Here is a 27,561-nt window from a genome sequence, read left to right on the forward strand (position 1 = left end):
TCTATGTAACGCTCCCAAGAACTTGTTGATATACGTGTCTATGATAGGGCTATGCCCATATTGTGCTGAGCACCATTCTCGGTGTCCTTCTACAGTGAACAACTTGATCTGCGTCCACGCTGTCTTGCTGCGGCACCCCTGGGCATATTCTAGCTAACGGGGCAGAAAAGCGAAGTCTACTCACATTATTCGCCTTGCATCTGCAAATCCGTGTGAGATCAGCGAGAAGCGGCTTCAGATACCCTTAGGTACCCTGCTTGCTAGTTGCCATCCCGAGGCACGTGATCACATCAGATACCGTTGTGAGCTTATCCCTCACACAAGTAATCATTAGCTTGGAGATGCAACCTGGTCCACCTGTACAGGGCCTTTTCCCCTGTGTAGACGTTACCAGGACAGAACAAGATGCACGAAGAACTCGTTGGCACCTGCTCTGCGCAAGTCTAGCAGCCGACATTATCTGACTTTGGATGGGCTTCTGTAATTCTTCCTTTTAGGCATGGACTTGCTTCTGCACCAATGGCATGTGGAATATCCTAGTCTCTCAACTTAAGCACCTTTAGGAAGCAAACGCTATTTAGTATTCAAAGGTACATCAGCTTCCCGGGTTGCCGTCGATGTCTAAGGCTATCTCTCTAGGAACTACTGTCAGCCTTGCATGCACTCATTCTAGTGCCCCATTAATATAAGAGCTGCATTTCTTAGTCACAAGCATCAACAGCTAGTGAAGAGGTTCAATACTTCGAGAAGGTATTTCCTGGGGATCCATTCTATACTTGCAGTAATTAAAGCTCCTGCTGCAACCCTACTATTAGTTATCTGTTTTATTGGCTAAACTACACCTTTGCTACTGAACCTAGTGTGTTTCTAGGCATCACCAATGCTTGCATAGTCAACAGAAAATTGCGCTAAATCATTGGTACGGATGTACTTGTTACTATTTAATGTGCAATCCTTTCGTCTTTGTCTGCAGATAACCCGCTAATATTGAAGGAACAACAGAATTAAGACATATCTATGAGAAGCGCTGGAGAATATCCAGGCTTCAGATCCAGCAGTTCAGCTTACGCTAGGCTACTCACTCTATCATCAGTGATGAGATCACTTTGATGAAACAGAGTAAACAATTTTATCACAAGGTTTGGGCAGAAAAGATTTGTACACACATTCCTCTTACTATGAATCTCGCTGAAAAACTGAAATTAGACTATGAAATAAGGCTTCGGGAGGCACCTAGCAATAAGCTGTGGAGCCAGTATGCTCGTTGGGAGGCTTCTCAAGGCCGAGTAAGAGCTGCATGCGTCATTTGTGAAAGATACTTAGACTCTACCGCCGATCCATCTGAGGATATGTGGCTTCTCTATGCAGAACTGTCTCCTTCACGCTCCATGAAGCTGGACATTTTTACCCGTGCTATCCAGCAACAGCCCCTTTCCACAAGATTACATCGCTCCATGCTACAGTGCTTCCTATCGCACGATGGAGCACCACTTTTGTCTATAGCAGACATAGAGCATTTAGTTAAGAACTGGATGAACAGGGTACTCGAGCATGGTTCTCCTAGCCATTTAGAGGCCCTGTTTAAGACTCTAGTTGATAGTCTAGAGCAACTAATTTGCTATAGCTCTATTCAGCAATGTGAGGAGCTTGCGCTTTTGCTTCTGCATGCTTATGCTTCTATTCCTGGAGCCAGAGACCCTCTGTGCTTTGTCTTTAATGCTCTTCAGCAGCTTATCGAACAATCTGGGTTTAATCGAAGAAAGCTGTTTATTAGTGCGCTCAAGATCTTCACGCTAATCTTTCCAACTCTGTCTTCCTTCAGCGAACAATATTTAGCTTTACATCGTCTTTATTTGCTGTACGAATTCATGCAGCCGCGCCTTCATTCTCTTTTCTTTGCTGAAACGCTGGTCTCTAGCCCTGTTAATAATACGAGTGAGTCACCCTTTAAATCAATCTATGCACTTCTATTTGCTGCTCGGACTAACCTGGAGACAGCTCCTTCGCTGGGTGTTACCGAACTCTGCCTATTATTGGCATATGACTCTCTTCTAACACTACAAGTAGATGATAGAATTTTTCAATCTGGTTGTTGTTCAATCTTTAATATTGTGAGCCCGGTGCAACTGTTTGGTGAATCCTGGTTTGACAGACTCAGTGTTATCCAGCTCATTATTGAATCTGAGCTGTTTGTGCTTAGAAAAACTACAATCACAGAAGTGCTGAAAAATTTAGTACTATCGATGGGCAGCCATTCTTATCAGTCTAATAGCTTATCTGATGAGCAACTTGTTCAGCTTTACTCTTCAATCCAGCATCTCCTTCAGCGCTTCCCCTCTGAACCTGAAGCATTTAAAAGTGTAGAGTACTTGTTGAGCGTTTGCCTACCCACCATTCTGTCCAGGTTCGACCAACTTTTCGGATTAGTAGAAGGCCTTCTGCAGATGCTACTTACATCTCCCAGGTGTGCACGGTTTACTGACAGGATACTCTCAATTATAGAAGAAGTGGATCCTATGCTTTTTGATCCGTGTACAATCAGGTTGGTGTTGAGGGCAATGGCGTCAAGAACGTTGATCACCGAAAATCTATCTGGCACAACGCTAGCTCGTATAGTATCCTGCAGTATTATTAATGGTGAGATAACGATGGCTATAGATGTCCTGCTATTAGCTCGGAACAAACAGCCATGCTTTGAATTGTTCCAAAATATTATTAGAATCATATTTGATAATACAGAAGCTAAAGGCATGTTCAGCACAACAATTAGGTGCCTAAGTGAAATAACATCCATTTTATTAAGTGACGTAGAGTTTCGTAATGATATTATAAACTTCTCGTCAAATACAACCTTAGATTTGAATTACATATCTGTCAAAGATTTCCTAGATTGCTCAGCTATTGTATTGTTGCTTTTTCTTGCATGCATGACGCAGCAATTAGCAGAAAACCACATATTCGATGGTGCAATCTTTGAAGATATCATTGGGAGCGTGCTTAAGCAGGTTGAGATTGTGCACATAGGCGTTAAGATGGGCGATATTATCCTAGTGGATCAGTACGCGAAGCTCAGCAGCTTGATTGGTACAGTGTTTGAGTACTATGAGCTGATTACCGGTGCAGAAGCAATATCGGGGAGAGTCGCGCTCGAGTGTGTAGTGAGTGTAAAGGACAAGGACCAGAGTAGATCTCTTCTTTTATATGAGGTTGTCCCGATTGACCGCTCCGATGGAGATGGGCTCCTCAAGCTGTTGGACAGAGTGGAGTAAGGCACAATGCACTATGGTAGGGCAACGGTGAGGTCGTAGGAGCTTCCACTAATAGTAGTGGGTGAAAGAAACGTGGCTCTGTAAATAATCAGTCCGCACACATTGCTTGGCTCTTCACTAGTGACAGTTACAGGGGCTTCGGGACGCACATCGTCGGGGCTTGCCTTTCCAGTAGGTACCTCAGAGGCGAAGGTTTCATCAGTTTCATGCTCAGTCTCTCTGAAGGAAGTGATGGCGGGCATAAGAAATAAGTCATCGTCGTCGTCATTAGGAGGATGCTGACATTCATCTTCGGTTGATGTTGGAGGAATCTTGTGTAAAACATCTGTGCAGGTAGGCATATCCTCATCAAGTGAAGGAGCATCTGGAGTATCACATAGTCCAGACGAATGGACACACTGACGGTAGGTGTGCACAACCTCAGAAGGTGCATCGTCATATAACTCGGGCATGGAGACACGATCGATATTGGAGAGTGGTCGTGGGAGACTACAAAGCTCACCTTGGATCTTCTTTAGAATTGCGTGTATTCCACCATCGGTGCTGGCTTTGCTCTTTCTCGGAAGTGCCCCGGGCGCCGGAGGTTTGGCGTTCCTTGGCATAGAAGACCCGTCTGTCGGGGCGTGATATTTGGTAAAGAGCGAGCCACTGCCACTACGCTGTGATGGAGCGGAGCGAGTTGAATAAACCTCGTATTGATCGGTCTCTTCCCTGTGCTGGACAGGGACTACCACAATCTCCTTTCCCTGATGGAGATACTCGTCGGCTACCTTTCTAAACTCTGTAATACGCTGTCCTTCTTTGATTAATAGCTGCCTTATCTCGTCACTTGACACAGGCATGTCAGGCGCCCCAAATGCTGTCTCCAGAAATTGTGAGAGCATTTCAGGAAGAGAACTGAAGTCCATAGGCTTCAGAGTCGGTATTGGTAATCCCAAGAGTAAAAATAGGGAAACATCTGCAGAGGTAAATATCCCCGTTTGGTCCGATCTTTGCTCTTTCGGGGCAGAATCATCAACATTTGAGGTTATCCAAACACCGTACTCCACTGACCTTTTATAAAAGGCGGCCACGGCATCGCTTACAGTGTCAATACCCACAAATTCACCTTTGTCAGGGTCATCGAAAAATCCAATGAGGAGCATCAGTTTAATAACAACCTCCTCTGTGAAGATGTTTTCTGTTAAAAGACGTGCATACCATGATTCTGTGCAGTTTTGACTAATTGCTTCAGCTGAAAACAGAGGAAGATTCAGGGGCAGCTTGCATTGAGCTCTTGTTCTCTCTAAGGCAAAAGTTACTCTTGATGTCAACGATCTAATGCTGAGAACGAGTTCTGCAATACGTTTTCTTGAGCTAGTACTCGCTTTTGTGTGGTTCTCATTTAGCATCATCAAGAAGCTGCGAATAGCTGCTTGCCTTTGGTGGGTAAGATCTACATATTCTTTTTTAAGACCAAGAATAACTCGCAAGCGGCACCCATAGATCTTTTGCGCGGCAGTGTCTCCTTTTAGTACATTCCATGCATACCGCCGCTCGCCCTCAGACAGATATAAGGCCTCCCATATTCGAGAAATCGTTGCCTTCTCGTCTCCACTGCGTATTTTTAGCCGTCCAGATGCTCCTGGTGAAGTGGTAGGGGTTCCAGCACTTGAGGGCAAAGAGTCCCTCAAGCTTAGGCTTGGCTTCCGTATATCTACGGACTTGCTCTCTGAAATACTGTGTCCTAGTGAGCGCTGCGTCAGGGGTGATTGGCGCTGATAGATACTCCTTTCCACAAGGAGATTTTTTCTGCGATAGGGCGTGGCATCCGAGTGCCTTCTAGATGTTGCAGCAGAAGCTGTCGAGGCGGAGACCCCTAGACTGGCGTCCGAGGATGCAGTCAGCAGACGCCCTGAAAAGGCCGAGGGCTCCATAGTCTTAAATTTTTACATGAAAGGTGGGACCATTGCGCAGCGCCGGGATGCCATGATGAGAGCGCATATTCTATCAAAGGTAAGGCAGCGGACAGATGCAGAAATCAACAGCACATTTTATACACCAGAAGAAATTGCTTCCCACGCAAGCATGGACGACGCGTGGATGTCCTACAGAGGGAAGGTATATGACATTACACACTACGTTCGTTATCACCCAGGAGGGCTACAATGTATGCAGGAATACATGGGAAAGGACATGACCCACGCGGCAGACTCCGTCCACAAATGGGTAAATGTGGCAACAATGCTACGTCCCTTGGCGATCGGAACAGTAAAAACACACGTTGACAATTCTAATGCCTTTTCTTGCCTACCAACAATTGCTGAAGTAGCAGAAGAAGAAAATAATAAGGATGCTTCTTAGACCAATTCACTAGATCAGCAGTGACATCCTCCCCTCCATAGATTGATTGATATCTTTTGAATCTGTGAATTGCTGCGTATTCAAATTTTGGCAACCAAAAGATAATGCCGCCGTTTAAGCGCCAGCCCGTGAAGCTTGAGGACCTACTTGCTCCACGGGGTCTTCAAACAGCGATCAAAGAGATCTGCCAGTGCGTGGACGAGGCGCGAGCAGATAGAGAGTCTGGGGTGACGTTAGCTCGACGCATAGCAGGTCAGTTTGTCAGGTGGAATAGGGAAGTCTTTGGACCCATTCCGCCGATCCGCACACTCCGACGAATTAATGCAATGGTGAAAGCCCAAGTCATTGCAAATTACTCTTCGTCTGCATTCGAGAGGATGGTGGGAGTTACTGGCTCTGAAGAAGATTTTGACAACCTAATCCACCAGACATCGAGGCAGAGGCCGCACACATCTGCTATTAAAGTTCTTCAAAAAGATGACTCATTGGACTCACAGAGGGACACCTTGAGAATCAGCGATAGCGATGACATCCACTAAAGACGTTTGTCAGTAGAGCCATTTGCGCATTTATCTGCTAATGCTGGATGCTTCAGTAAATTTACTGTAACTCCCCCGTTCTGCGCCGTGGGGCACGCCTCTCCCGCTTTCGCCGCTGCAACTCCGCATACTCCTCCTCGGAGAGAATGATCACAAACTCCTGGCCTCTCTGCTGAGATGGCTGCGTAGGGGGCATTCAAATCTCAACCTTTTATAGTTTACATACACCTCAACCCTCAATCAAAGATTTCTAGAAGAGACGGGGCCATGCTCTTGTCTGGGCGATCGCGGAACCATTCTGTCATCTGCTGTTTGACGCTCGTGAGCTTTTCACGAATTGTGCTCGGGATGTTCCCGCCTGCCTCCTCGTACTCTCTCAGCCGGTCCTCCAGGGACTTAACGTATGCGGCATCGCGCCCGTCGCCCTGGCCATTCTTAAGCGCATCATCCTTGCGGAGCAGCTCCGCTTGGAGGCGGTCCATCTGCTCGAGCATGGCCTTGAACTCAACTTCCTTGGCATCAGGTGGCAGGCTATTGAAGTCAAGGCACTGCTTAAGGCGCATACACTCAGCTTTGAGAATGGCGTAGAGGGAGGGATCCACCTCATCCAAGTCCCGCAGATACGCCTTTGCAGTTTGCTCTGGGGATAGCGCTGCGCACAGGCCCATAATGGTTTGCTCACTATCTTTCAGGCTCGCCTCCATCGACCTGACCTCTCCCGTCTGGGACATGCTTTGCTCGCGCATGCCAGTCATCTCGTTCTCGTTGTAGAAGCGTGCATCCTTAAGAGACATTAGCTCCTTGTCTTTGGCAGTGTTGGCTCGCTCAAGAGCTTCATTAGATTTGTTGAGCTGGGAGATTATTGCCAGTAGCTCCTGGATCTGCATATCTTTGTCCAAAACGTCCTCCAGCGCTCCTTCGTCGGCTCGTGACCTGTAGTGATGCAATAGCTTGAGCCTTTCCAGTTCTTTCTTGGCTACTTCGAAATCCTTCTTCAGTGCTGCCAGCTCGGCCGGATCTGCGCCAGCTCCATCGCCAGAAACGCCCTCGCCAGGCGCATTAATCGTTTCGTCACGAGACATGCTCTTGATTGTTGCCAACAGCTTCTCGCACTCCTTCTCTTTGCTCTCCATCGTGCTCTGAAGGTCCTTGACCTGCTTGCTTGTGGAAGTGTTGGCCTTCTCTAGGCTGCTAATGGTGTCATTTGCTCGCTCCAAGGCAGCGCGAAGGTTGGCAATTTCGTTTGCGGCATCGGTGGACATGACAGGCTGCATGGGCGGAGACATCGGGCCTACAACCGACCGCATTGGCGATTTGGCAGCCAACTTCGGTGAAAGGCTCATGCAGAGAGATGAAACGGTTCTTTCCTGATAGATAAGCGCGTCATTCAGCTCATCGATCTCGCGGTCCTTTGCCATGTTGGCCTCTCTCAGGGCCGCCATTGCCTGGGATTGCTGGGCTAGCGTCTCCGTGAGGGTCTTTATCTCTGCATCCTTATCGTTCATGCTGTGATATCTAGCATATGCGGCCTCCACCGACGCCAGACGCCTTTGTGCTTCTGCTAGGCTTGCCCGAAGTTGCTGCAATTCTGCATCCTTGCGCTCCAGCTCCTCCGAGACATTCTTTCCTGCATTTCCAGCTGCCCTAAGAGCGTTGCTCACGCTTTCTGCATCGCGCACCCTACTCATAAGATTGTCGATTTCCTCCTTGAGTTTTCTGTTCTGCTCCAGGAGCTCGAGTTGCGTCCCCAGAGCAGTGCTATCGCGAGCCGCATCGGAGACTACGCTAGGAGACCTTGTGCGCAGATCCTCCTCTAGTTGACGAATCTTCTCCTCTCTGCTCTTCAATTGAGATTGCAGGTCGTCAGCATCTGCTAATTGACCCTTGAGCGTTTCCACTTCTTTTTCCTTTTCTACTAATTTGTCTGTGAGGGAATCGACAGTATCTCGCAAGACCTGTAGGTTGTACTCATGTGCGGTGTCGACGTTATCGTGCTGGTTATTTCGAAGCCTGTGTAGCTCGTCCTTTGCGCTGGCAAGGTCCGACCTAATGTTATTTAACTCCTCTTGCTTTCTGAGCAGCTCGTTCTCCTTCTCTGCATAGCTAGACTCGAAGATCCTCATCCTGGCCTGAGCTTCTTCAAGGAGAGGTCTGATAGTCGCAACCTCCTTCTCCTTGAGATCCAGGCGCTCGCGCAAGCGTGCAATTTCATCGGCATCAGACATCGAGCGAAGCTTGCTGAGCTCTTCCTGGTCACCGGCAGCATCAGCCTTAGTCTTCAGGAGCTTGTCAAGAGCTTCGCCGTGATACTGACGAAGTTCATCAATCGCACGCTCAAGGTTACTGATATCCACGTACGACGCGCCACCGACAAATTGGGCACACAGTTCGTTCTCCATGACCCTGATCTTCTGGGCCGCCTCGTTTGTCAGCGTAGTAAGATTATCAATGGTGCTCTGCGCATTAGAAATCTTGTATTCCAGCTCCTGAATGCGAGCGTTCTTCTCCATAATCTCCCGCTTAAGCTCTTCGATCTCCCGGTCTCGCTCCTCCAAGAGCTGCTCGAGCTCCTTGAGCCTTCTCTCTAACTCACGTGCGTCAATGAGATCCTTTTCTGAGGCAGTAAGCTGCTCACGGAGTGCCATCAGCTCACGCTCAACTTCCTCTGGGATCAAAGGCCTTGCCTCAAGAGTCTTGATCCGCTGCTGCGCCTCTTTAAGCATAGTAAAGACCGCCGGGTCGACGTTTGGTCGTGCATTCAACTGTTCCGTAAGATCCTCAATCTCTCTGTTGAGCTTGTCGCACAGATTCCTGCTATTCTGCATTACCTCCTCCACATACTTACGGGCCTCGGACTCTCCCGTTCGGGCTTGGTCGACTCCCTTCATAAGCGCCTGAACCTGGGCTTCTAGCTCCTCCCGAGCCTTTGTGAGCTCTTCTAGGCACTCCTTCTGCTGCTGCGAGGCCATTTCTGAGATCCGATGCTCATCTTCCATGCAGATGATGGACGTGCGAAGCTTAGTAAATGAGTCTTCCTGGACACGAATGGCATCCAGAAGCCTGTCGATGGTAAGGTCCTTTTCGAGAAGCTCTTTATCGCGCTTCTCAGCCGTGTCCGTGAGCTCCTTGAAGTCACGCATGAGGTCGCTGTGGGCCTGCTCCCCGGTAGCCTGGAGCTCCTGAAGAGTCTGAAGCTCACGATTGAGCTCGTCAATCTTAATGTCCTTCTCTGTCAATTGCTGGCGGTAAGGATCGAGCTCAGAATTGTGGATATGTGTGCTCTTCAAGTCAGTATACTCCTTCTCGAGTCGCTTGATGCGATAGCGGGCTTCATCCAGTTGAGGGGAGAGCGTGTTTATCTGCATGATCTTGTCCTCTATCTCAGCCTCCTTCATTCTCAGCTGCTTGCTAAGATCTTCGTACTCGTCCTGAAGGTTGCTTAGTTGCTCGCGAAGCTGCTCCTTGCCTTGCTGTTCCTGCAAAAGTTTCTGCTCTAGATCGCGTAGCTTACCGTCGCTAGCTTTGAGCTTCGAGGTGAGAGCGTTGAGATCTTCCTCCTTCTGCGTATTGTCTGCGTTGAGTGTACGGATCCTCTCCTCGAGGTTAGCACCGGCGGCAGCAGTCGTCTCATTCGAAAGCGTGGCATAAAAATTCTCAAAGTAGCGGATGCGCGCGTTGGCATCCACAGCAGCTGACTTAGCCCGGTCAAGCTCCTCATTGAGAAACATAATCTGGCTCATGTTCTCGCGAATTCTGTCCTCTTTTTCTTTCAGCTCCCAGTTATTTTTGTTAACGAGGTCGTCAATCTCTCTTGTCTTTTCATTGACCTGCTCCTGAAGTTGCTTGATTCTCTCTCGGCTGGCATCATCAACGGCTGCACCAGCTGCCCGCTCCTGGGACGCTACAAGGTGCTCCAGATAGCGGAGCCGGGCCTTCTCATCCTCGCCGGTCGGCCTCCTGTCCAGCTCCTCCGACAGCTGCCTGACCTTCTCAGCCTTGTCTGAGAGTTGGCGCTGCATGTCCCGGAGCCTTTCCTGATAGTCCGATTCACTCTTGGTCAGCTCAGCTATCCGACCGAGAAGTTCCTTGCGTGCCCGTTCAAAGTCTTCGTTATTCTCGCTAGCAGGTGACTCTGCAATAAGTCGCTCAATCAACTTGATTCGCTCCTTGGCCTCACGGAGCTCCTCGCTTGTATCTATGGGCCCTGCGGCCGATCTCTTAAAGACAGCATTGTCGCCGCCCTCCTTTTCCAACTGTCGCTGGAGCTCATCAATTGTGTTGGCAAGGTCAGCAATTTTGCGCCGCAACGCTGGTCGCTCGACCTCCGTGCATGTCTGCACCTGCTCACGCAACTTCTTGATCTCTGCATTGAGCGCATCGATTTCAGGCTGATATTTTTCATCGCCCGAGAGCTTCCCGCTTCCTAGACTATCGCGAAGCTTATTAATTGTGCGCTCCTTCACGGCAAGAATCTTTATCATGCGACTCAGCGCGGAAGTCTTGTCATTTAGAGACTTTTTAAGTTCGATTACCTCATCGTCTGCGGCCTGCCCCGCATCCTGGAGCTTGTTCACCTCCCCACTAAGGCTCGTGGCTGTCAAGCGAAGCCCGTCAAGTCCAGCCATCGCACTCTCCTTAGCGCTGATGAGGTTTGTAACAGAGTCATGACGAGAGGCTACAGATTTAATAAGGTTGTCGTTAACTGTCTGGATGCTTTTCAGCTTCTCGCGCATCTCCTCCGGGCTCAGGGTACTGATGTCGGCGTCAGAGTGAACACGATTGCTCTGCGAAAGCAGGCTGTCTGCTTCAAGGAGCTTTGCGCCCTGAATCTGTGCACGTGCAACCAGATCTCGCATGTTTTCCTCGTGGAGAAGACGCAAATTCTCGATGCTCTCTTTAAGATGCGCGATCTCGGCGTCCTTTTCTCTTACCGTTGCAGTTAGTGTTTCGGCCGCAACCAACTCTGTGTCCATGGACCGGTCGCAGTACGGACAACGGTTACCCTTGCCCACGCCTTTCCTCTGTGCTGCGTTGCGCAAGGTAGGCGATGCTGGACAAAGCTCATCGGGGTCAATTCCCTGCTCTGATATCTTCTGCTTAAAAATCCTGCAGCTAGAGTCCGTCTCAGTGTACAAATCACGGAGCGCTTTGCACTGCTCCTTGGTGTCTTTGAGCTCGTTGCAGACGCGTAGAAGCTTTTCGCGGAGCTCCGGGGCTGCAAGCTTATCGATTCCGACTAGGTAATCGTCCATGCCTCCGGACATTTTTGTTTTTAAAAAAAGGCGGTATTTGGATTAAAAAACCGAAAAACGGACCAAATTCTGGGCTCAAAAATTTGAAAAGTTCCCAAAATTTGCGGACGAGCCCAAAGCCAGCACATAAAGTGTACAGGAAAGTAAGTTTACCTTTGCTTGCTGCCGTCACTTGCCCATGTTGGCCATGAGCCTCTTGTAGATGTCCTGCTGCTTACGCGCCTCGAGGGCAATTTGGGCGTCGCACTTCTTTAGATCGTTCTCGAACTCCTGTACCTTGTCGTTCTGGCCGGCGGCCTTTGCAATGTCAAGGCCCATGTCTATATATTTCCTGGCCTCCGCGCTGCGGCCAGCCCCCATCGCACCGCGCCCCACTCTCTGGCAGAGCTTGAGACGCAGCTCGACGTTCTTCGACGCCCTCTCTTCCTTCTCTTCGAGAATCTTCATGCCTTCGCGTGCGTGGGAGCAGCAATCAGCATAGTCCTTCATGCGCAGATTGCAGAGTGCCCAATTCCCAAAGAGGGTTGCACGGAGGACACACCTCTCCTCCTCCACCTCTGGAGTGCTGTCAATGAAGTACTCCAGGAGCTGCGTGCCCTTGTCGTACTTGGCAGCTGCCTTTTTGTACTTTCCGCTCTTGAAAAGAGCATTCCCTGCCTCCTGACGAACCTTTGCAGCAGCAAGCTTCTCCTCGTTGGTATGAGGATACTCGTGGTCCTTTTCGACCACATCCAAAAGCTCTATTTCAAACTGTAGAGTAGCGTCTGCAGGAATAGATCCGGAACCCTTGCTCCCGTAGGCATAATCCGAAGCGATGGTGAAGAGAGATTTTTCTCCAACCCGCATACCACACACGCCCTCGTCCCAGCCGCGTATAACAGACATATTTCCTATGTCGAAGTTGAAGGGCTGGCCTCGTGTAACAGACGAGTCGAAAACGGTCCCGTTCAGCAACTTACCGGTGTAGTGGACATATACGGTAGCGTCTGATTGCGGGCAGACCTCTGCGTCTTCTGGGCCCGCGACAAGTACCTGCTTCAGGATTGCACCATTTCCCTTGACGTCGATGGTCTCAGGGCTCTCCTTGAACTTGTTATATATCTCCCGCTCCTCATCGCTGCAAAAGGTCGGCATAAAGACCTCGGTCACTTCTCCAGCCGGCTCTGGGGCACTGTTATCGAACATTTACTTTTTTGGAGAGGATCAATTTGATTCAATTCCACTGAATCAATTAATCACTGAATTACTTTACCGAAGTTTAGCCAGGATCCTCCGCACGGTCTCTGTTCGAGCATATGCCTCGCACTTCCTGCCCTTCTTGTCTGTGAGGTTGCGCTCCAGCGGAGCCAGAATCCGGATGCACTCTATGTGACCAGACTGGACAGCTATCATTAGAGCCGTTATTCCATCTTTTTCCCGTTTCTGTCTGATCTGCCTCTTGTCTTTAGAGAGGATTTGCACTATTTCTGGCTTGTTTTTCAACGCTGCACTCATTAATGCGGTCCAGCCCCCGGGCTTGTGGACGTCTCCTTCTTTTGAAAGCAAGATAGACACACACTCCTTGTGGCCCTCTTGTGCTGCTGACATCAGGGCTGTAAAGCCATCCTTTCTTTGTATTCGTGCCTCAAGCGGTGCTAGGACTTTGCATATGTCTGCGTATCCAGACAAGGCTGCCATTATAAGTGCAGTGGATCCCTTGCCATCCTGACACCCCATCCCTATCCTTTGCTCTGCTAGAACCCTTACGCAGCTCAGAGATCTACTTAACGCTGCAATCATGAGGCATGTCCTGTTGTCTATGGAGCCTCCGATAAGCTTGCTCTCAGCTTCACGTTGTGACATGCAGAGGATGGAGAGGGCTGCCGCAGAGTCGTTGCTTGCCGCAATCATGGAAGCAGTCATTCCGTCGGCGTTACGGATACCTTCTTCCAGCTCCACTAGCTTTCTGCAGCCGTCCGCATCATTGCTGTATGCTGCTAGCATGAGTGCAGTAGCTCCGTTGTGCCATGAGTCCTCTTCACTTTCAGCTGCGATAGTTTTTCTGGCCTGGCTGTGCTTCAGCAGATCGATGACCTCATACTGTTTATGTTCTACGGCACACATTAATGGTGTGTAGCCCATATTTAGGGTAAGATGTCCCTCGTAGTCAATAAGGAGTTTGGCTGCTTCTGTGTGCCCATTTGTTATCGCAGACATCAGAGCAGACCAGCCCTTATCAGTCACGAGTCCTGCCTCCTTCTCTTTGCGTAGGAGCTCTACACACTTAGAGTGCCCATATTGCGCAGCGAACATGAGCGCGGTCTGCCCTTTGGGGTCTCGAAGGCCGCACTCCTTCGTTGTGATCAAAAGCTTAACTGCAGATACTAATCCCAAAGCCGCGGCTCTATGGAGAGCGGTGTATCCTGAGCTGTCTCTCATCCCCGCTTCATACTGAATTAGACTGTTGGCTATGTGGAGTTGGTGGAATTCGCACGCAAGCATTAAAGCCGTGGTCCCATTTTTAGGATTGCTTAGATCATCGAGTTGGATTACTGATTTAGCCTCATACTTCATCAGAACATCAGCAGCAGAACTGTGTCCACGCACGGTTGCTTCCATGAGTGCAGTGAAGCCGTCACGCTTCTTAAGCTTTGCTTCGTGTGGTGCTAGCAGCTTACATGCTTCTGTCTGACCATTGCGAGCGGCGAGGATCAGGGCTGTGGCACCATTCAATGAGTCTCCAGTAATCATCCTCATGCCGAACTCGTGGGGAATAAGGATCTTCAGAACCTCTATATTGCCGAGAACGGCGGCCGCCATGAGTGCAGTGGCCCCGTCGTAGTTAGTCAAGCGCTTCTGTTTGTCCACCAACGCACGGACGTACTCCACATTGTTCATATTGGCAGATAGTATGAGCTGCGTTGATCCTAAGGCGTTTCTGAACACTCTTTCGTTCTCTCTGGAGCCCGATTTAACCATGAAACCAAATATAAACGGATGAGCCAGGACCTCATCTAGGTACGGCCGTGAGTTATTGCAAGGATTAGTGAGCCACGTGAGCACGCGTACAAGGTCTTTAGAATACGCGTTTTCCTTTATAATACTCTTTAACATGTATGCAGTGTCATACTCTCCTTTGACAGCCTTGCACTTAGAACCTGCAAAGCATAGCTCGCAACATAAGCGACCGACATTGTAGGCAAGCATTTTGAGCGGAGACACGTTTAGGCGTGCACGGTCTTCTCCGCTGTGTCGACTGTGTAACACTTCTGGACAGAGGTATGCCATAGTAAATGCCGAATGTCGTTGAGCAGCAAGCTTGACTGCGAAGGCTGAATAGTCCACTAATGCACGCCCCTTGCTGCTTAGTCTAATGCAGAGAGGGTCCAACCCAGTTGATGGTAGGTTGCTTGCTAGTGCGTCTGTGAAGTCGGTTTTGCGGTTCGTTGAATATACGTAAAGAATAGCGTTAATTAGCTCAACCAATATTGTTATGATCACCTCCTCTTCCAGATTCACTTGGAGAAAACATAGCTCCTCACTGTATTCATAGAGAGATTGCCCTGCTCCCCTAGATATAAGAAATATACACTCTTGTTCGTCATCTACAAATGCCTCCAGTAAGGGTGTTATGCTTTCATGATCTAAGCGGTGGGCTTGCCTCGCCAAATCCCGAATGAGAGCATACCGCCCACGGCCAACATCTGCCTCGCTGACGATTCGACACGTGGCAGACAGATCAAGATTTCTATCTCTTACCAAGTAGCTTATCCCATAAATATCACTGTTCAGATATCTTACAGCTTCATATGCGGGGGGCAAGTAGAGTGTCATAGATGCAGCCGACCCCGAGTTTTTCGGAACTGATAGAAGTGCCAGTGGCGAGAGTTTACAGCTAGTGATCGCTCTTTTCGGCTGTTAGGTCTATATCTTCCAGTTCGAGGGCTTTATTGACAACAGTGAGACCTGCTTCAGCAGCATGCGCGGCGTACAGATCAGCGGCCAAGTAATTTTCGGGGTCTATGCCTTCATTGCACATATCCTTAATAATACTAACTATTCTTGCTTTCTCTCCTCTGACCCCGTGGAACTCAGCCAACAGCCCCATGATATCCCCTGGCTTAACATAGCAGTTCTCCATTTTCCGCACTGCAGTCAGAAGCTTTGAGGAATTTGTTGTGAGCGTTTCAGAACTATCATGCGCTTGGGACGTGTCTCGGGCAAAGTCACACAGCTGTAAAAATGCATGTATTAACTTTCCATTCTGCTCATATGCTTGGAGGGTCTTCTTGAGAGAGGCTACTTTGGCTGCCCTGGCTGTTGCAACCTTTTCGCTCTCTTTACTAGAAGCGTTTTGCTCAACGTAGTCGATTGCTACCTTTTGTCTATTCATGGCCTCGATGATCGCCTGCTTAGCCTTTACATAATCATGGTATTCTGAGATTTCTTCCGCGGCACAGTTAGCAAAGAACTTCGCGATATTCTCTAGAGAGTTTGCTTTCTCATAAAAACTTATAATCGCCTTCATGTAGGTTGGATTGGACCGCCAGTCTAGTGTCTGAAGAAAATTTGACGCAGCAATATAGACCTGCTTTTGTCGCGCCATGTTTGCAAACTTAATCACCTTCATCGGATCACCTTGCTTTATCAGTGAATTTATGGCTAGCGTGTGATTTTGAGCGAGAATGAACTTTTTGACAGCTGATTGATAAAGGCCCGCTTTGTGCAGGAGCTTCCCAAGCGTCTCAGTGACTCTGACCGCCTCTTCATCGTGTTCTATACTAGCGGGTGTGAGAATGTCTGCTATCCGCTCTGAGATTTGGATCTTGCCATCTAGTATGGCCTGTAGCGCATCTTGGTATGCAGAAGCCTTTGCCAAAGCAATAACGGCTGTGCGAATAAAGCTGTTATAGTCGTTCAGCGAATAGTCTTCCGGAGACACGTCCAAGAGCGCCCTACCGGCACGCAGCAGTAAGTCTGAACTGATCCCTTGAAGTACATCACCTGTGCCCTGAGTCGTGGTGCTCTGTTCTTGGAGAACCACGTCATCATCTAGCTCACGATCAAGAGACTTTGAGGGCTCGGATAATATATCAGCTAAAAGATTAGAGAGTTCTTTCATGCGGTTACTTTTAATGCAGAGCTCCAGGCTTTGAGCTCCAAGCCCCGCAGATTTGTATAGAACCAGCGCGTGTTCTATAGTCGCCTGGAGCTCATCACAAAAGTCCTCCGAGACGTTGTCTCTTCCTTTTTCGCTAATGGTGATCAGTCCACTCTTGTACTTATTAGAAAAGTAAGTTGCAGCCACTAGGCTGAGTCTCTGACTCTGTGAGGTAGTACCTATGTTGTAAATAAGCTCATCATCCTCACACTTGAGTGCACAGGCCAAGGCGTGTGTGAATGCGCTACACCGCTTGTAAAGTCTAGCTGCCTCTAGCCACAAGGTCTGCTGATCAAGCTCGTCCTTCATTTTGCCAGGTATATCCGACTTCACATCTCTACTTTTGGCCTCGGATTCTATCATGCGTGCGGCCACGTATAGAAACTGAGGATCGGTCCCCTTCTTAGCTAGAGTCAGGCATGCAGCAACCCCCTTTTTCTTATACTCGTCGTTGAGGAATTGAACGCTCTCATTTTGCTGCAAAAGCTGTTGTGGATTTGCGTTTAGGCTGTCTATCTCCCCCTGCGCGGCCACAGGTGCCTTGTAGACTTCTGAGTAACAAATCTTTGAGCTCTCGAGGTCGTTGAGGTGGATCAATCTATTAGCAAGAGATAAGATAGATGACTTTTTAGCCAGAGACGTCAATCCTCCGGTCTGTTGCAGAGAACTATGCGCCCCGTCGCTCATCAGATACCTTATTGATAGCCCTATGTCATTCATCACCCCAGATAACAGAAGAGGTTTCCCTTGCAATCTATCTAAACCCTGGGCAGAGGCCCCAAGAGCAATGCTTAGCAGGGCCAAAAGCAACTCATCCTGCGGAGCAAGTTTGGTTTTCAACTGATCCTGGCCTGTGTCAGCTGCATCCGAACGCTTGCGATTTGTAACTAGGCGCATCAGAAGGGACAATATGGGAGACTTGAGGTGCGTCGTGCATGTCTTTAGAAGATCAACATAGCCATTCTGGATGCACAGTGTCGCTAAGGAGCGCCAAACGTGAAGGTTCTCACTAACCAATACGTGGGAATACGCCTCTGCAAGCTGACCGTTACTACTGCAAATGGTGAATTTGTTAAGTGCATACGTCGCAGTGCACGATTGCTGAAAGCCAGTTTTCTTACTGCTTCCCAGAGCTGTTAAGTTCTTGATTGTTAAACGGTCAGAATTAATGGAGACAAAGTTAGAAGTGCGTGGTTTTTCCGACTTTCCACTACGCTCAGAAAAAACGAAAGCTGGAGATAAAAGGGTCAACATGGTCGAGGACAATGGTTGCATAAGTGTCTCTAACTTTGAATTGACATAGGGAGCAAAGACACCTTGTATTGAAAGGAAGATTTTGTCGTTAAAGTCAAGCCAGCTCCCTTTAATGCGGTCATTCATGGAAATAGTGGTCTCAGCAAGTGATTGGACTAGCAATGGGACCTTAGCCCGCTGCTCAGAGGAGATGTATATGCTTTGGAGTAGAGAGATCTGGTCCTCATATTTCTCTTGCTGAAAGACAAGATCGGCATTTCTTTGGGATCCTTTCTCTTTAGAGTCCAACCAGCTGAGATAAGCGGAGAGATTCTTGGAGCTTAGCGCCCGCTTTGTGAAAGTGCCTGTTTTTAGTGCGAAAAGCATGCTCGAGCCGACAAAGAGGAGATTCAGGGAGGTCGATAGCACTAGCTCGAGACCAATATTTCCAAAGCAATCAGGTATGGCATTAGTGACGGTGTACGGTGCCATGTCAAAGATGCGCGACTTGAGGACAGCAGAGCCTCCATCGGATCCAGTCGTAGGCCGGCTCCCAACCTTCTCAGTGGGCTGTGAAGGCGTAGCTGTCAACCCCGCACTTATCATCTCCCCAAGTATCTTTGTGTCTATTGACAATGCAACTACGTATGGCAGCAAACATGGAAGGCCTGTGACCACATTGTACCCCTTAAACACTACAGTGAATAGCACGTGGTGAGCGTTATCTAGAGTGATCGTCGCATTACATGACTGCACACAGATAGTGTCCAGGGGAATGAGAGTAGGCAAGGTTGTATACACTGAGATAACGTTTTGTTCTTTCCTCTCCTGCTTTATGCGATCATGTAGCTGTTGGTTAATTTGCATCGTGTTCTCCACTAGCAGTAAATCCTTGATCTTTTCCTCCCTGGTCTGACGCTGGGGACTCTCTTCTGCCTCTACCGCAGGTGAACCGGTATCAGGAGTAGATAGATGGATATCATCCAGGTCTTCTTCTTCTAGGTAGGCACAGTATATGTTTGTATTAAACATCAACTGCCCTATATCCGTTATCTTCACTACTGAATTAAAGGTCTTACAATCGGTGTAGAAAAGAGATAAATTGTTATTGATCATAAAAAGGTGCTGGTTAACGAGAGTCATGCGTGCAATACGTTCGACAGTGGCTCCGTGAGTTGGGTCATCACTAAGGACCAGTGATCCTGCCTTGCTCCCCGTAATACTATACTTGACTATCTCAACCTTGAGATAATCCGACTCCAGATCCGCACGAGAGTTTTGGGAAGCAAGGATGTACCTCCCATAAAGAACACAGTCGGCGACATAGGTGTATCGCTCATCCAGTTTAAAGGACCCCGCCAGGTGAGGCACCTTTCCAATGGCAACCTCAAAAACGGTAAACACGTTATCCCCAAAAGCCAAGACAAATCCAGATAAATTGTCTGAAGAAACTGATGTAAGAGGATTTGTCAGAATAGAAATCTTTTTAATAGGATGCTTTATTTCCAGAGTATGCTCTTGCAAGAGATTGGCGTTTGTGTTGACACTGACCTTAATTATTCTAGCTCCTATTAAGACTGCGCTGATGAAGCTGTTCCTGCTGTCAGTGAACTTTTGATCCAAAAACTTCATGTGTGTCAAACCCTCTCCGGTTAAATCCTGAGCCATGATGGCGCTGTTAGTGTTATTGGCATAGGCTACCTGCATATCCTTCGGTTCAAAAGAGAATAGCAATAGAGAGACGAACTTACCTCTGGACGAGATAATTTCTGCACTAAACGAATCAATGGTTGCGTCATCCACACCCTCTGGAGTGGAAGCTGTTTCTGGGGAGAATCCAGGCGGCAAGTTGATCGGCTTGCCACCCTCGTCGTGAAAGATAGGAAGCATCTTGTTAGAGACGACGTTCCTATTAGTAATGGAGTAGTTTGTTATCATGGTCTGTGAGAAGCTATTGTCCCCTACAACGATCTGACTCATGTAGATATTCGCATAGCTGCATCTAGGGTTTTCTGCGTGAAGGAAGTGTTGCTCAGTTACGATAAACTCATCGCTTCCAGGGCGTATTCTAGGACCAGAACTTGGACCATTAGAATCCTGTACCCTTGCAAATCTCATATCGTTGGCATGAAGATAATGATCAGAGGCAGCAAGAATATGCATCCCTTCATTACCGTTAGAGTCACAAGAGCCTGTGCTGCGGTGGCAAGATACAACTGCATAGCCATTCTTGCCCCGCAAGGGTATCAGTATGCCATAGTCCCTGATCACTGCCAATCCACCGTTGACGCCGACAAAGTTTTCAATGTGATCCTCCAGGTCAATGTATGCAACTTCCTGAGTCAGCAAACTGAGGACACGGAGCTGGCCATCGGAGGGGGCCATATATGCAATCTTAGTGGCGGGAAGCTGAACAATCCCATTCTCTCTTTTATACTCTATCTTATATTTTGCTAGAATATCTTTATATGCGCCGACAGCAAGGGTTTTGAAGCCAAACAGAAACATATCGCCAGATGTAGAAATAGCACAGCAGGTGTCGCTACAGCTCCAGTAATATAACTTATAGAGTAGGGCATGTCCAGCTGACAGATTCACCGTCCCTATATGTCGAATAACTCCGTTGTCTGTAAGGACTGCTACATCCCCCTTAGACCACATAACAATGAACTCACATAACCCGACTCCAGCGTAGTTGGAAACATCAATGGGGTGATCGCTGTGCTCCTGGTCAATACTATATATTATATTGTCAGTGCAACACGTGCGTTCAACAATATCAACTACATGACCTGATTTTCTAGTTTTTGTAATAGACTCGAAGGAGTAGGTGTCTGTCGAGAACTTGTAGAGGATAACTTGGCCGGAGACATCACAGGTGACCAATATTCGACCGTGTGAAAGCCATTTGATGAGACAAAGCTCCTCCTGGTGAAGTTCCGTCTTATAGCTGGGGTCAGAATCAGTCGGAAACCAGATAGAAAATGAGGCATCTTTAAATCCGACAACCACTAAATTCTCTACAAAGGGATGGCAAGCAAGTGCAGTAATAGGAACCTGAACTTGTCCTTCATCTGTGGTAATCACTTTCCTAAGAATATCCACTGGAAGCTGATTTGCCATAGATGTCTTGGAAGCCAGAACAAGTGCATTGTTATCGTTAGGGTATAGGACTGCCAAAGAGCCGTCTGACAGCAAAGCAAAGACGGTCTGAGAACTTACTTGAGTATAAAGTTGGACAACACAGAGTGTTGGATCTTCAAGAATGACATCAATTGTAATTTGAATCATTGGTCGAGATGGTCTATGATGTTTTTAATTTCTACAATTTGACAATGCAATTGGAGTCCTTGTAGCTATTTAGTGACTTTAGTGACAAATACTGAGGCTTTATGACAAGATAGAGGCCGCCAAAATCGTCAAGCATAAGCCTACCTCAACACTCTCAGTTGCTACATTGAATTCCCCATGGAAAATTGATAGGTTATAGCCATATCACCTTATCTGCTACTATAATAGTTGATGTATACTCAAATTTTTGCTAGATTAAAAGTACCGGGCTATTGATAACAACCTTCGCAATTGGTTAAGCTGATTTATTTACAAAGAATTCCTGATTTCCTCATTTCAACAGCCTTTAGTAAATTTGCGTGCTTTGCGATACCAGAGCAATTACTCCCAGATTACTCATTGTCATGGACTGCATGTCTGGGTTTGCGGCTTTAAATGCACAGTTTGAATGGATAAACTTAAAGGACAACTTATGCCTTTGAATTAATTTGGTGGAGATACCTATGCTCCCAGTGCTCCGGCTGTATCTCAAGACGGCCAGGGCCCATCTTTATCTCTACATCTGCATGATTGTCATGCCGGTCGTTGTGATGGCCGCTGTCGCCCTCTTCTTCTCGTTCGAGGATAGACTGCAAAGCCCTAGCAGCGGCCTAGGCGAAGGGACTCTCCCGCGCCTCCCGTTGTGCAGGGACCTGCCTGGTTGCACGAGCCAGACCGTGTACCTTGCATTCTCCCCCGACACGATCGAAGCGCGCCGGGTCGTTGACAGACTCGCCCAACAGAACGGATTAGAGTCGGAGCGGATTGTTGCTGTAAAGGACCGCGCAACAATGCAGAGGCTTGTGGCCGGGAAGAATCTCGGCCCGAGCTTTGTCGATGACGTGATTGCGGCCAACCTGGGAGAGACGGTGCGGAGGCACCTCCTAGGCGCCGATGGCTCCCTCGCTTCGATCCTCACCCCGCGGGGGGTCCTTGCAGACAGGGGCGTCGTTGCAGAGATGCTTGACACAGCGTATGGGCTTGATGACAGAACCCTGGATGCGTTCGATGACGAGTGGGCCGCGAGCATGGGACCGGCCGACAGCGTCTTCCTCGCGCTCGACCTAAACATCTCAAACCGGGAAGCGTCAGACATCCCGCAGGCCGTCCAGTACTCGCTCTGGTACAGCCAGGAGATGATGACCTGGTACGCTGTCAAACACCCTAGTCCACGGACAAGGTCCTCAACGCCTAACTCGTACGCCATGTCGTATGTGTGGAGCCCGGTGTCCTTCAGCATTTTCGAGGCGATTCACAACGCCCTGACGGGGACCTTTATTGGCAAAACCATTTCGTACAGCCTGGGAGAGTATCCGTCGCAAGGCTCTACCACCACCCTTGCCGGGATGCAGGCGTACATGATTCTCCAGCTTTCTATCTTCCTCGAGTGCATCCTGACCCTCATCTTCGCAGCGCATTTCCGCGGGCCCTTTCAGACCACGCTCCGCCGATTGGGTGTCTCGGAGTTCTGCATGTACGGGCTCACGTTCGGCACACTTTTGATCGCCAACCTCTTGGCATACGGACTTCTCTTCGGTGCTGGCTCGCTCTTCAAGCTGTTCCCCTTCTCGAACTACACCCCTTCTCTTAACGCCCTTGTCAGCATCACCTTCGCCCTCATCACCACCGCCTCCGTGCTGCTCCTGCACATGTTCTTCTACAACACGTCGGTGGCAATTGCCTTTGGGACGGTGGCCCTGATTCTGCTCGTGGCGTTCCCCTTCCTGATCCTCCTCGAGCAACCAGACTACCCCACGATCTGGACACAATTTGCTATTCCAACCTGGCTGACAAAGGTCTTCTACGTCCTGTTTCCCCCCTTGGGGCTCGTCGCCATCTGCGACATGATGATAACGTTGAGACCGGAGCGTATGTCGACTCTCCTTGTTGGACAGAGCGCCAGCATGTACGGCCTTGAGCTCCTGTTTAATGACATAGATGGATATCATTCAAAGCACTTTTCGTGTCTAGGTACAATGGTTGCTAGTATATCTGAGTGTACTTTTCAGCTTCCTTACCTTGGATCTCTTGTCGTCATGTCCCTGATCCAGAGCACCCTAGCTCTTCCGCTGCTAACTCTGGTTCTCCTCTTCTGCAAGCACGAGCCGGGCTCGCAAGGACTTCCCCTCGGCTTCCTCTGTAGCCGCAAGTTCTACCGTACAAGGTGCCCCAAGGACAATCCAGAGTTCCCCTTTCTGTCTGTCTCAGGGCTTCGGAAGACATACCGTAAGGCAAAGAGATGCACGGTCGTCAAGGAGGAGGCGCTGTGCGGGCTGGACTTGCACCTTGAGCAGGGAGAGGTCACGGGCCTCGTCGCGACAAGCGGCGGGGGAAAGTCCACAGCCCTGGGGATCATGGCTGGCGAACTGGCGCCCTCCGGCGGGCAGTGCGCAGGGCTCGGGCACGATCTCCTCTGTCCGTACACCGCACGGTCCCTGCGGGGGTTCATCTCGCTCTGTCCCCAGGAGTGGAACAACCTCTGGATCAACCTCACCGTTAGGGAGAACGTTCTTCTGTGCGCAGAGATCCGGGCCAGGGTCACGGGCCGCCTCGGCGAGCTCCAGCACAGAAGCGGGTCTCTCGACGGATACGTCGACGAACTCCTGAAGCGCCTCGGGTTGCACGACCACGCGCACAAGCAGGCGTCTGCCCTGTCTGGGGGGATGCTTCGTCGCCTGGCCCTTGCAAACGCAACGGCGGGAGGTCCGCGGCTGATACTTCTCGACGAGATTACGGTGGGCGTGGATCCGATCCTGAAGCGCCAGATCTGGGCGTACGTTCGCGCACTGGTCACAGAGGGCGCCGCAGCAGTCCTGTCCTCCCACGACGCCAACGAGATAGCAGAGCTAGCCACTCGCGTTGTCGTGCTCAAGGCCGGTCGGACGCAGGCCGATGCCCCTGTCGTGCAACTCCTTGAGGAGCATGGAGACTACGTGGTTTCAGTGACATCGGAAAGCCGCGACGCCATTTCACGAGTAGCGCTGCTGCTCTCGACGGAGCTAGGGACTCTGCTCGGAGTTGGCGCTAAAGAGCTAAGTGTTACAATGGACCCACGGCGCGCCAGCATATCCATCCCTGCAACACTAGTCCCAGATGCACATACTCTGACGAGTCTGATACAGCACTGCCGCGCCTTCGAGAAACGAGAGGGCGTCCAGGTTGCCGTCTCACGGGCCCGGCTGGAGGATGTCTTTGAGCACCTGCTGGATGGCGAAGACGACGCGCAGCCGGAGCCTCTGCGCTCAGTAACTCTGGACGAGGACAGAAAGCCCTCCGTGACGCGCCACCTGCTGCTCCTCTTCCTCTCCCTGGACCTTCAAGAGCACTGCAGAAGCTTTGTTTCCATACTTGCTGCACTGACCGCCCTGTTTGTGCTAATTTGGATGGGGGTCCATTATACTCTTACTAGCGTCAAAAGTGCTATTGAGTTGGTAGAGGCAGCGCAACTTACTGAGTGGTCTCTGTCGTGCCTTGCTGACTGCATCAACGCCAATCCCGGTGCAGACCCTTTGTTGACAGACGCCAATGTCACAACTGAAAACGTAAGCGAGTTTTTGAAGGCCAACCCAGGAATCGATGCCCTTCAGGTCATGGAGCGCTGCCTGGTGAAGCGTCCTCGGCGACTCTTCGAGCCAATGCTTCAGTATCCAGACGGATTCTCCGCTTGTCTTAGCTACATGAATCACTTGGGCCTTGACACATATCGCTACGATTACTTGACCGTTGGAGATCGTCAGACAGGATCCCTGGGAACCAACGAGACGCAGTTCAATTGGTACTACATTGGCGTAGTAGGTGACGCCTCGAAGGTCGAGACCTCAGACAGCGTATCATTGAGTCTGTCTTTGGACGACCCCCTTATAGCAAGCTCTCCAACGGGAGGGCTTGACTATTATGTCGCAAACGAACCCCAGCAGATCTCTTTCTCTCCCCAGAACTTTGGGGATGTGTGGAGGAGGGGCGTGGAGGCAGGCCTCAGACACCCCTTGGACTCCGATGACCTGTTCTCGCTTGTGGCCCCCCGCATGACTGTACCTCAGTATCTTCGCAGTGACACATCTCCGCCCCCGAAGGATACAGAGAATCGCACACTTCTGCTTGAGGAGACAATTCTTCGCCAACCCACGGCAAGTGACTTCTTCGAGGGGATTACGTCCACAATTGGCAGCACATTTACCAAGCCAGACTGCTTCGATTCACAGCCGGCTGTACAAGCACGTGTGGTTCGCAGGGTGTTCAGAAGCATCCCTGCGGTTATCTTTCAACCAGGCCAGCACGAGGCAGGCAGTGCGTTGCTTCTTAAGATGTATGCTATGCTTCCTCCTCTCGGGCCACAAGGCAAGGCCTATCGTGATTGGGTCATTACCTTTACTCCATCGAAAGAGCGGGTCGATACGCCAGCATCTACCTCGAAATATTTCATCCCCACTTTATTTCAATATCTGTACAAATATGCTAACGGTGCCATTGATATCACGAAAACCGATCGTGTCAGGTTCACATTCACGACGATTGGGGCGGATGCGATGGCCAAGATGACCGGCGCTCTCTTCCGTCAGCACCTCATAGAGTCTCTTCGGGACACGCTCGGCGTAGAGGAGGCGTGGCGCCAAGGGACAGAATTCACCTATGACGGGTCCGTGATGAGTATCCCTAGACGATATCTGAACAGAGATCTCATATTCGAAACTCCGGGGGCAGCTCTGCAATCGATGGAGATAATGAGTGACTACTACTTAGTGTTCCTCTTGTTGCTAGGAAGCGTTATTGTAGCTGGCCGCGCTGCCCGGGAGTTTCAGCAGCGCACCGTGACCCTTCTTCACCTCCACGGGGCCTCTGAAATGCGCGTTGTCATGGTTCTTATCCTGTACTTCAGCATCTGGACCATCATCCCCACAATACTGATTGCAGCGGCCTTGACAGCACTCTTTAAGGACGCCTTCTTCATCCACGGTCCTGCAGTGGCCGCTGTCGCATATACCTGCCTGGGAATGATAGCTCTTTCCAGCGTGTTCAATGCAGTCCTAGTGGCCGTGCTCCTTCGCTCTCAGCAGAACGCCATGCTGACCGTGGTTCTCCAGATCCTCATCGCTGTCTTTGTCTCCGGCTCTCTCAGGGCCGAGGGAGCAGTGGCCGCCGTCCTGGGCCTTCTGGCTCCTGGTGTGGGGTACATGCCCGTGCTGCGAAACGCCATAGGACTTAGCCGCATTAGCTGGGGATCCCTTGCCCTCTCGTTTCTGATATCGCTGCTAGAGGTCTTTGCCTCGCTTGGCGTGCTGCTGCTCAGGAAGATTCGGGTCCGCCAGAGGATCAAAGACAGGACCCCTGACGGATCAGATTCAGAGGAGTCTGGACTGCTGAGCGGGCTGTCAGAAACAACTTCCATGACCAGCCTCAATTTGGAGAGGAAGGATGCACCTCCCAGACACCCTGACAACCACCTCAGCGTGCAGGGGATCTCGCACAGCTATCGCAAGGGCGCCCACGCGCTCGACAACGCCTCGTTTTCGGTGCCGGCGGGGAGCATCTTCGCCCTGCTCGGCGCCAACGGGGCCGGGAAGTCTACGATGATGCACGCCCTGACCGGAGTCCTGAGGCCGACTGCTGGAAGCGCTCTCTGCGTGCGTAACGAGGCCGACAGCAGATGGGTTGACCTCTTCCGGCGGGTCCACCACAGCCGGTACATCACAGTTGTTCCCCAGCACGACCTTTACTGGCCGCAGCTCACGGTCCGCGACCACGTGAAGATCATCCGAGGGCTCACGCCCAGGGCACTTCGGCCAAACATCAAGTCGACGGACCACGTGCTCCGCCTGGTGGGGCTGGCCGAGCACGCCGACAAGAGGGCCAGTGCGCTCTCGGGCGGGATGCGGCGGCGCCTCACGCTCGCGATGGTCCTAGTCTCGTCTCCCTCGCTCATTTGCCTCGACGAGGCGACGACGGGCTTCTCGGGGCGCCTGAGGAAGCGGGTCTGGGACGCCATTCTTGCCAGCAAGGGCGCCAACAAGACGCTCATCGTCACGAGCCACGACATGGCCGAGGTGGAGGCCCTGGCAGACACATGCTGCGTCCTCCGGAAGGGCCGGGTCATCGCCAGCGGGTCTGTCGATGATCTCTGTGCACAGAGTCGCGTGGCCTACACGCTCACTGTCGCGTGCGGATCATTGAAGGCATTCGACACCTACCTTGCTGGCCCCCACAAGTGCGCCTGTGAATTCTCTGGTGGGCTGCTTGCAGACGCCGAAGTCAACAGCGTTGCACGGCTAGTCAAGTACAGGATCCCTCAAGGTGTGGACCTCGAGACGGCCATCTCCTCTCTGTCCTCGGTCGGGTGCCTAACGCACGCCTGGGCACTGACGCATGCACGCCTGGAAGAGGCGTTCATTGATTTAGTAGAACTCTAAAGAGGCGAGTGCTTGACGTAACTAAAGCTTGACTATGAAAGGTACAAAAAT

General features: G+C 50.2%; 10 protein-coding genes across 10 annotated transcripts; 4 read left to right on the forward strand and 6 right to left on the reverse strand.

The window, feature by feature from the left end:
* Positions 1–1,178: 1,178 nt before the first annotated feature.
* GL50803_0014127 (uncharacterized protein) lies at positions 1,179–3,269 on the forward strand (the record flags this gene model as incomplete). The annotated part of the gene is made up of 1 exon (XM_038045742.1): positions 1,179–3,269. One exon carries the CDS (start codon positions 1,179–1,181, stop codon positions 3,267–3,269), a length of 2,091 nt encoding a protein of 696 aa, XP_037901912.1.
* An 11-nt stretch (positions 3,270–3,280) lies between these two features.
* On the reverse strand, positions 3,281–5,185 carry GL50803_0014126 (uncharacterized protein; the record flags this gene model as incomplete). The annotated part of the gene is made up of 1 exon (XM_001708338.1): positions 3,281–5,185. The coding sequence occupies one exon, from the start codon at positions 5,183–5,185 to the stop codon at positions 3,281–3,283; it is 1,905 nt and encodes a 634-aa protein (XP_001708390.1).
* A 16-nt stretch (positions 5,186–5,201) lies between these two features.
* GL50803_0027747 (Ferrihemoglobin reductase) lies at positions 5,202–5,612 on the forward strand (the record flags this gene model as incomplete). Its single annotated transcript, XM_001708337.1, has 1 exon — positions 5,202–5,612. The coding sequence occupies one exon, from the start codon at positions 5,202–5,204 to the stop codon at positions 5,610–5,612; it is 411 nt and encodes a 136-aa protein (XP_001708389.1).
* A 104-nt stretch (positions 5,613–5,716) lies between these two features.
* Positions 5,717–6,151, forward strand: GL50803_006153 (uncharacterized protein; the record flags this gene model as incomplete). Its single annotated transcript, XM_038046277.1, has 1 exon — positions 5,717–6,151. The coding sequence occupies one exon, from the start codon at positions 5,717–5,719 to the stop codon at positions 6,149–6,151; it is 435 nt and encodes a 144-aa protein (XP_037901913.1).
* Positions 6,152–6,212: 61 nt separating this feature from the next.
* GL50803_0021088 (uncharacterized protein) lies at positions 6,213–6,347 on the reverse strand (the record flags this gene model as incomplete). The annotated part of the gene is made up of 1 exon (XM_001708336.1): positions 6,213–6,347. The coding sequence occupies one exon, from the start codon at positions 6,345–6,347 to the stop codon at positions 6,213–6,215; it is 135 nt and encodes a 44-aa protein (XP_001708388.1).
* A 40-nt stretch (positions 6,348–6,387) lies between these two features.
* Positions 6,388–11,415, reverse strand: GL50803_0017249 (uncharacterized protein; the record flags this gene model as incomplete). The annotated part of the gene is made up of 1 exon (XM_001708334.1): positions 6,388–11,415. One exon carries the CDS (start codon positions 11,413–11,415, stop codon positions 6,388–6,390), a length of 5,028 nt encoding a protein of 1,675 aa, XP_001708386.1.
* A 156-nt stretch (positions 11,416–11,571) lies between these two features.
* On the reverse strand, positions 11,572–12,588 carry GL50803_003643 (FKBP-type peptidyl-prolyl cis-trans isomerase; the record flags this gene model as incomplete). The annotated part of the gene is made up of 1 exon (XM_001708333.1): positions 11,572–12,588. One exon carries the CDS (start codon positions 12,586–12,588, stop codon positions 11,572–11,574), a length of 1,017 nt encoding a protein of 338 aa, XP_001708385.1.
* Positions 12,589–12,651: 63 nt separating this feature from the next.
* GL50803_0017250 (Ankyrin repeat protein 1) lies at positions 12,652–15,216 on the reverse strand (the record flags this gene model as incomplete). The annotated part of the gene is made up of 1 exon (XM_001708332.1): positions 12,652–15,216. The coding sequence occupies one exon, from the start codon at positions 15,214–15,216 to the stop codon at positions 12,652–12,654; it is 2,565 nt and encodes an 854-aa protein (XP_001708384.1).
* A 61-nt stretch (positions 15,217–15,277) lies between these two features.
* On the reverse strand, positions 15,278–21,067 carry GL50803_0017251 (Intraflagellar transport protein IFT140; the record flags this gene model as incomplete). Its single annotated transcript, XM_001708331.1, has 1 exon — positions 15,278–21,067. One exon carries the CDS (start codon positions 21,065–21,067, stop codon positions 15,278–15,280), a length of 5,790 nt encoding a protein of 1,929 aa, XP_001708383.1.
* Positions 21,068–21,570: 503 nt separating this feature from the next.
* Positions 21,571–27,510, forward strand: GL50803_0094478 (putative ABC transporter; the record flags this gene model as incomplete). Its single annotated transcript, XM_001708330.2, has 1 exon — positions 21,571–27,510. The coding sequence occupies one exon, from the start codon at positions 21,571–21,573 to the stop codon at positions 27,508–27,510; it is 5,940 nt and encodes a 1,979-aa protein (XP_001708382.1).
* Between the last annotated feature and the right edge of the window lie 51 nt (positions 27,511–27,561).

The sequence above is a fragment of the Giardia intestinalis genome, chromosome 4, assembly GCF_000002435.2.
Source record: "Giardia intestinalis strain WB C6 chromosome 4, whole genome shotgun sequence".
Classification (NCBI taxonomy): domain Eukaryota; phylum Fornicata; order Diplomonadida; family Hexamitidae; genus Giardia; species Giardia duodenalis.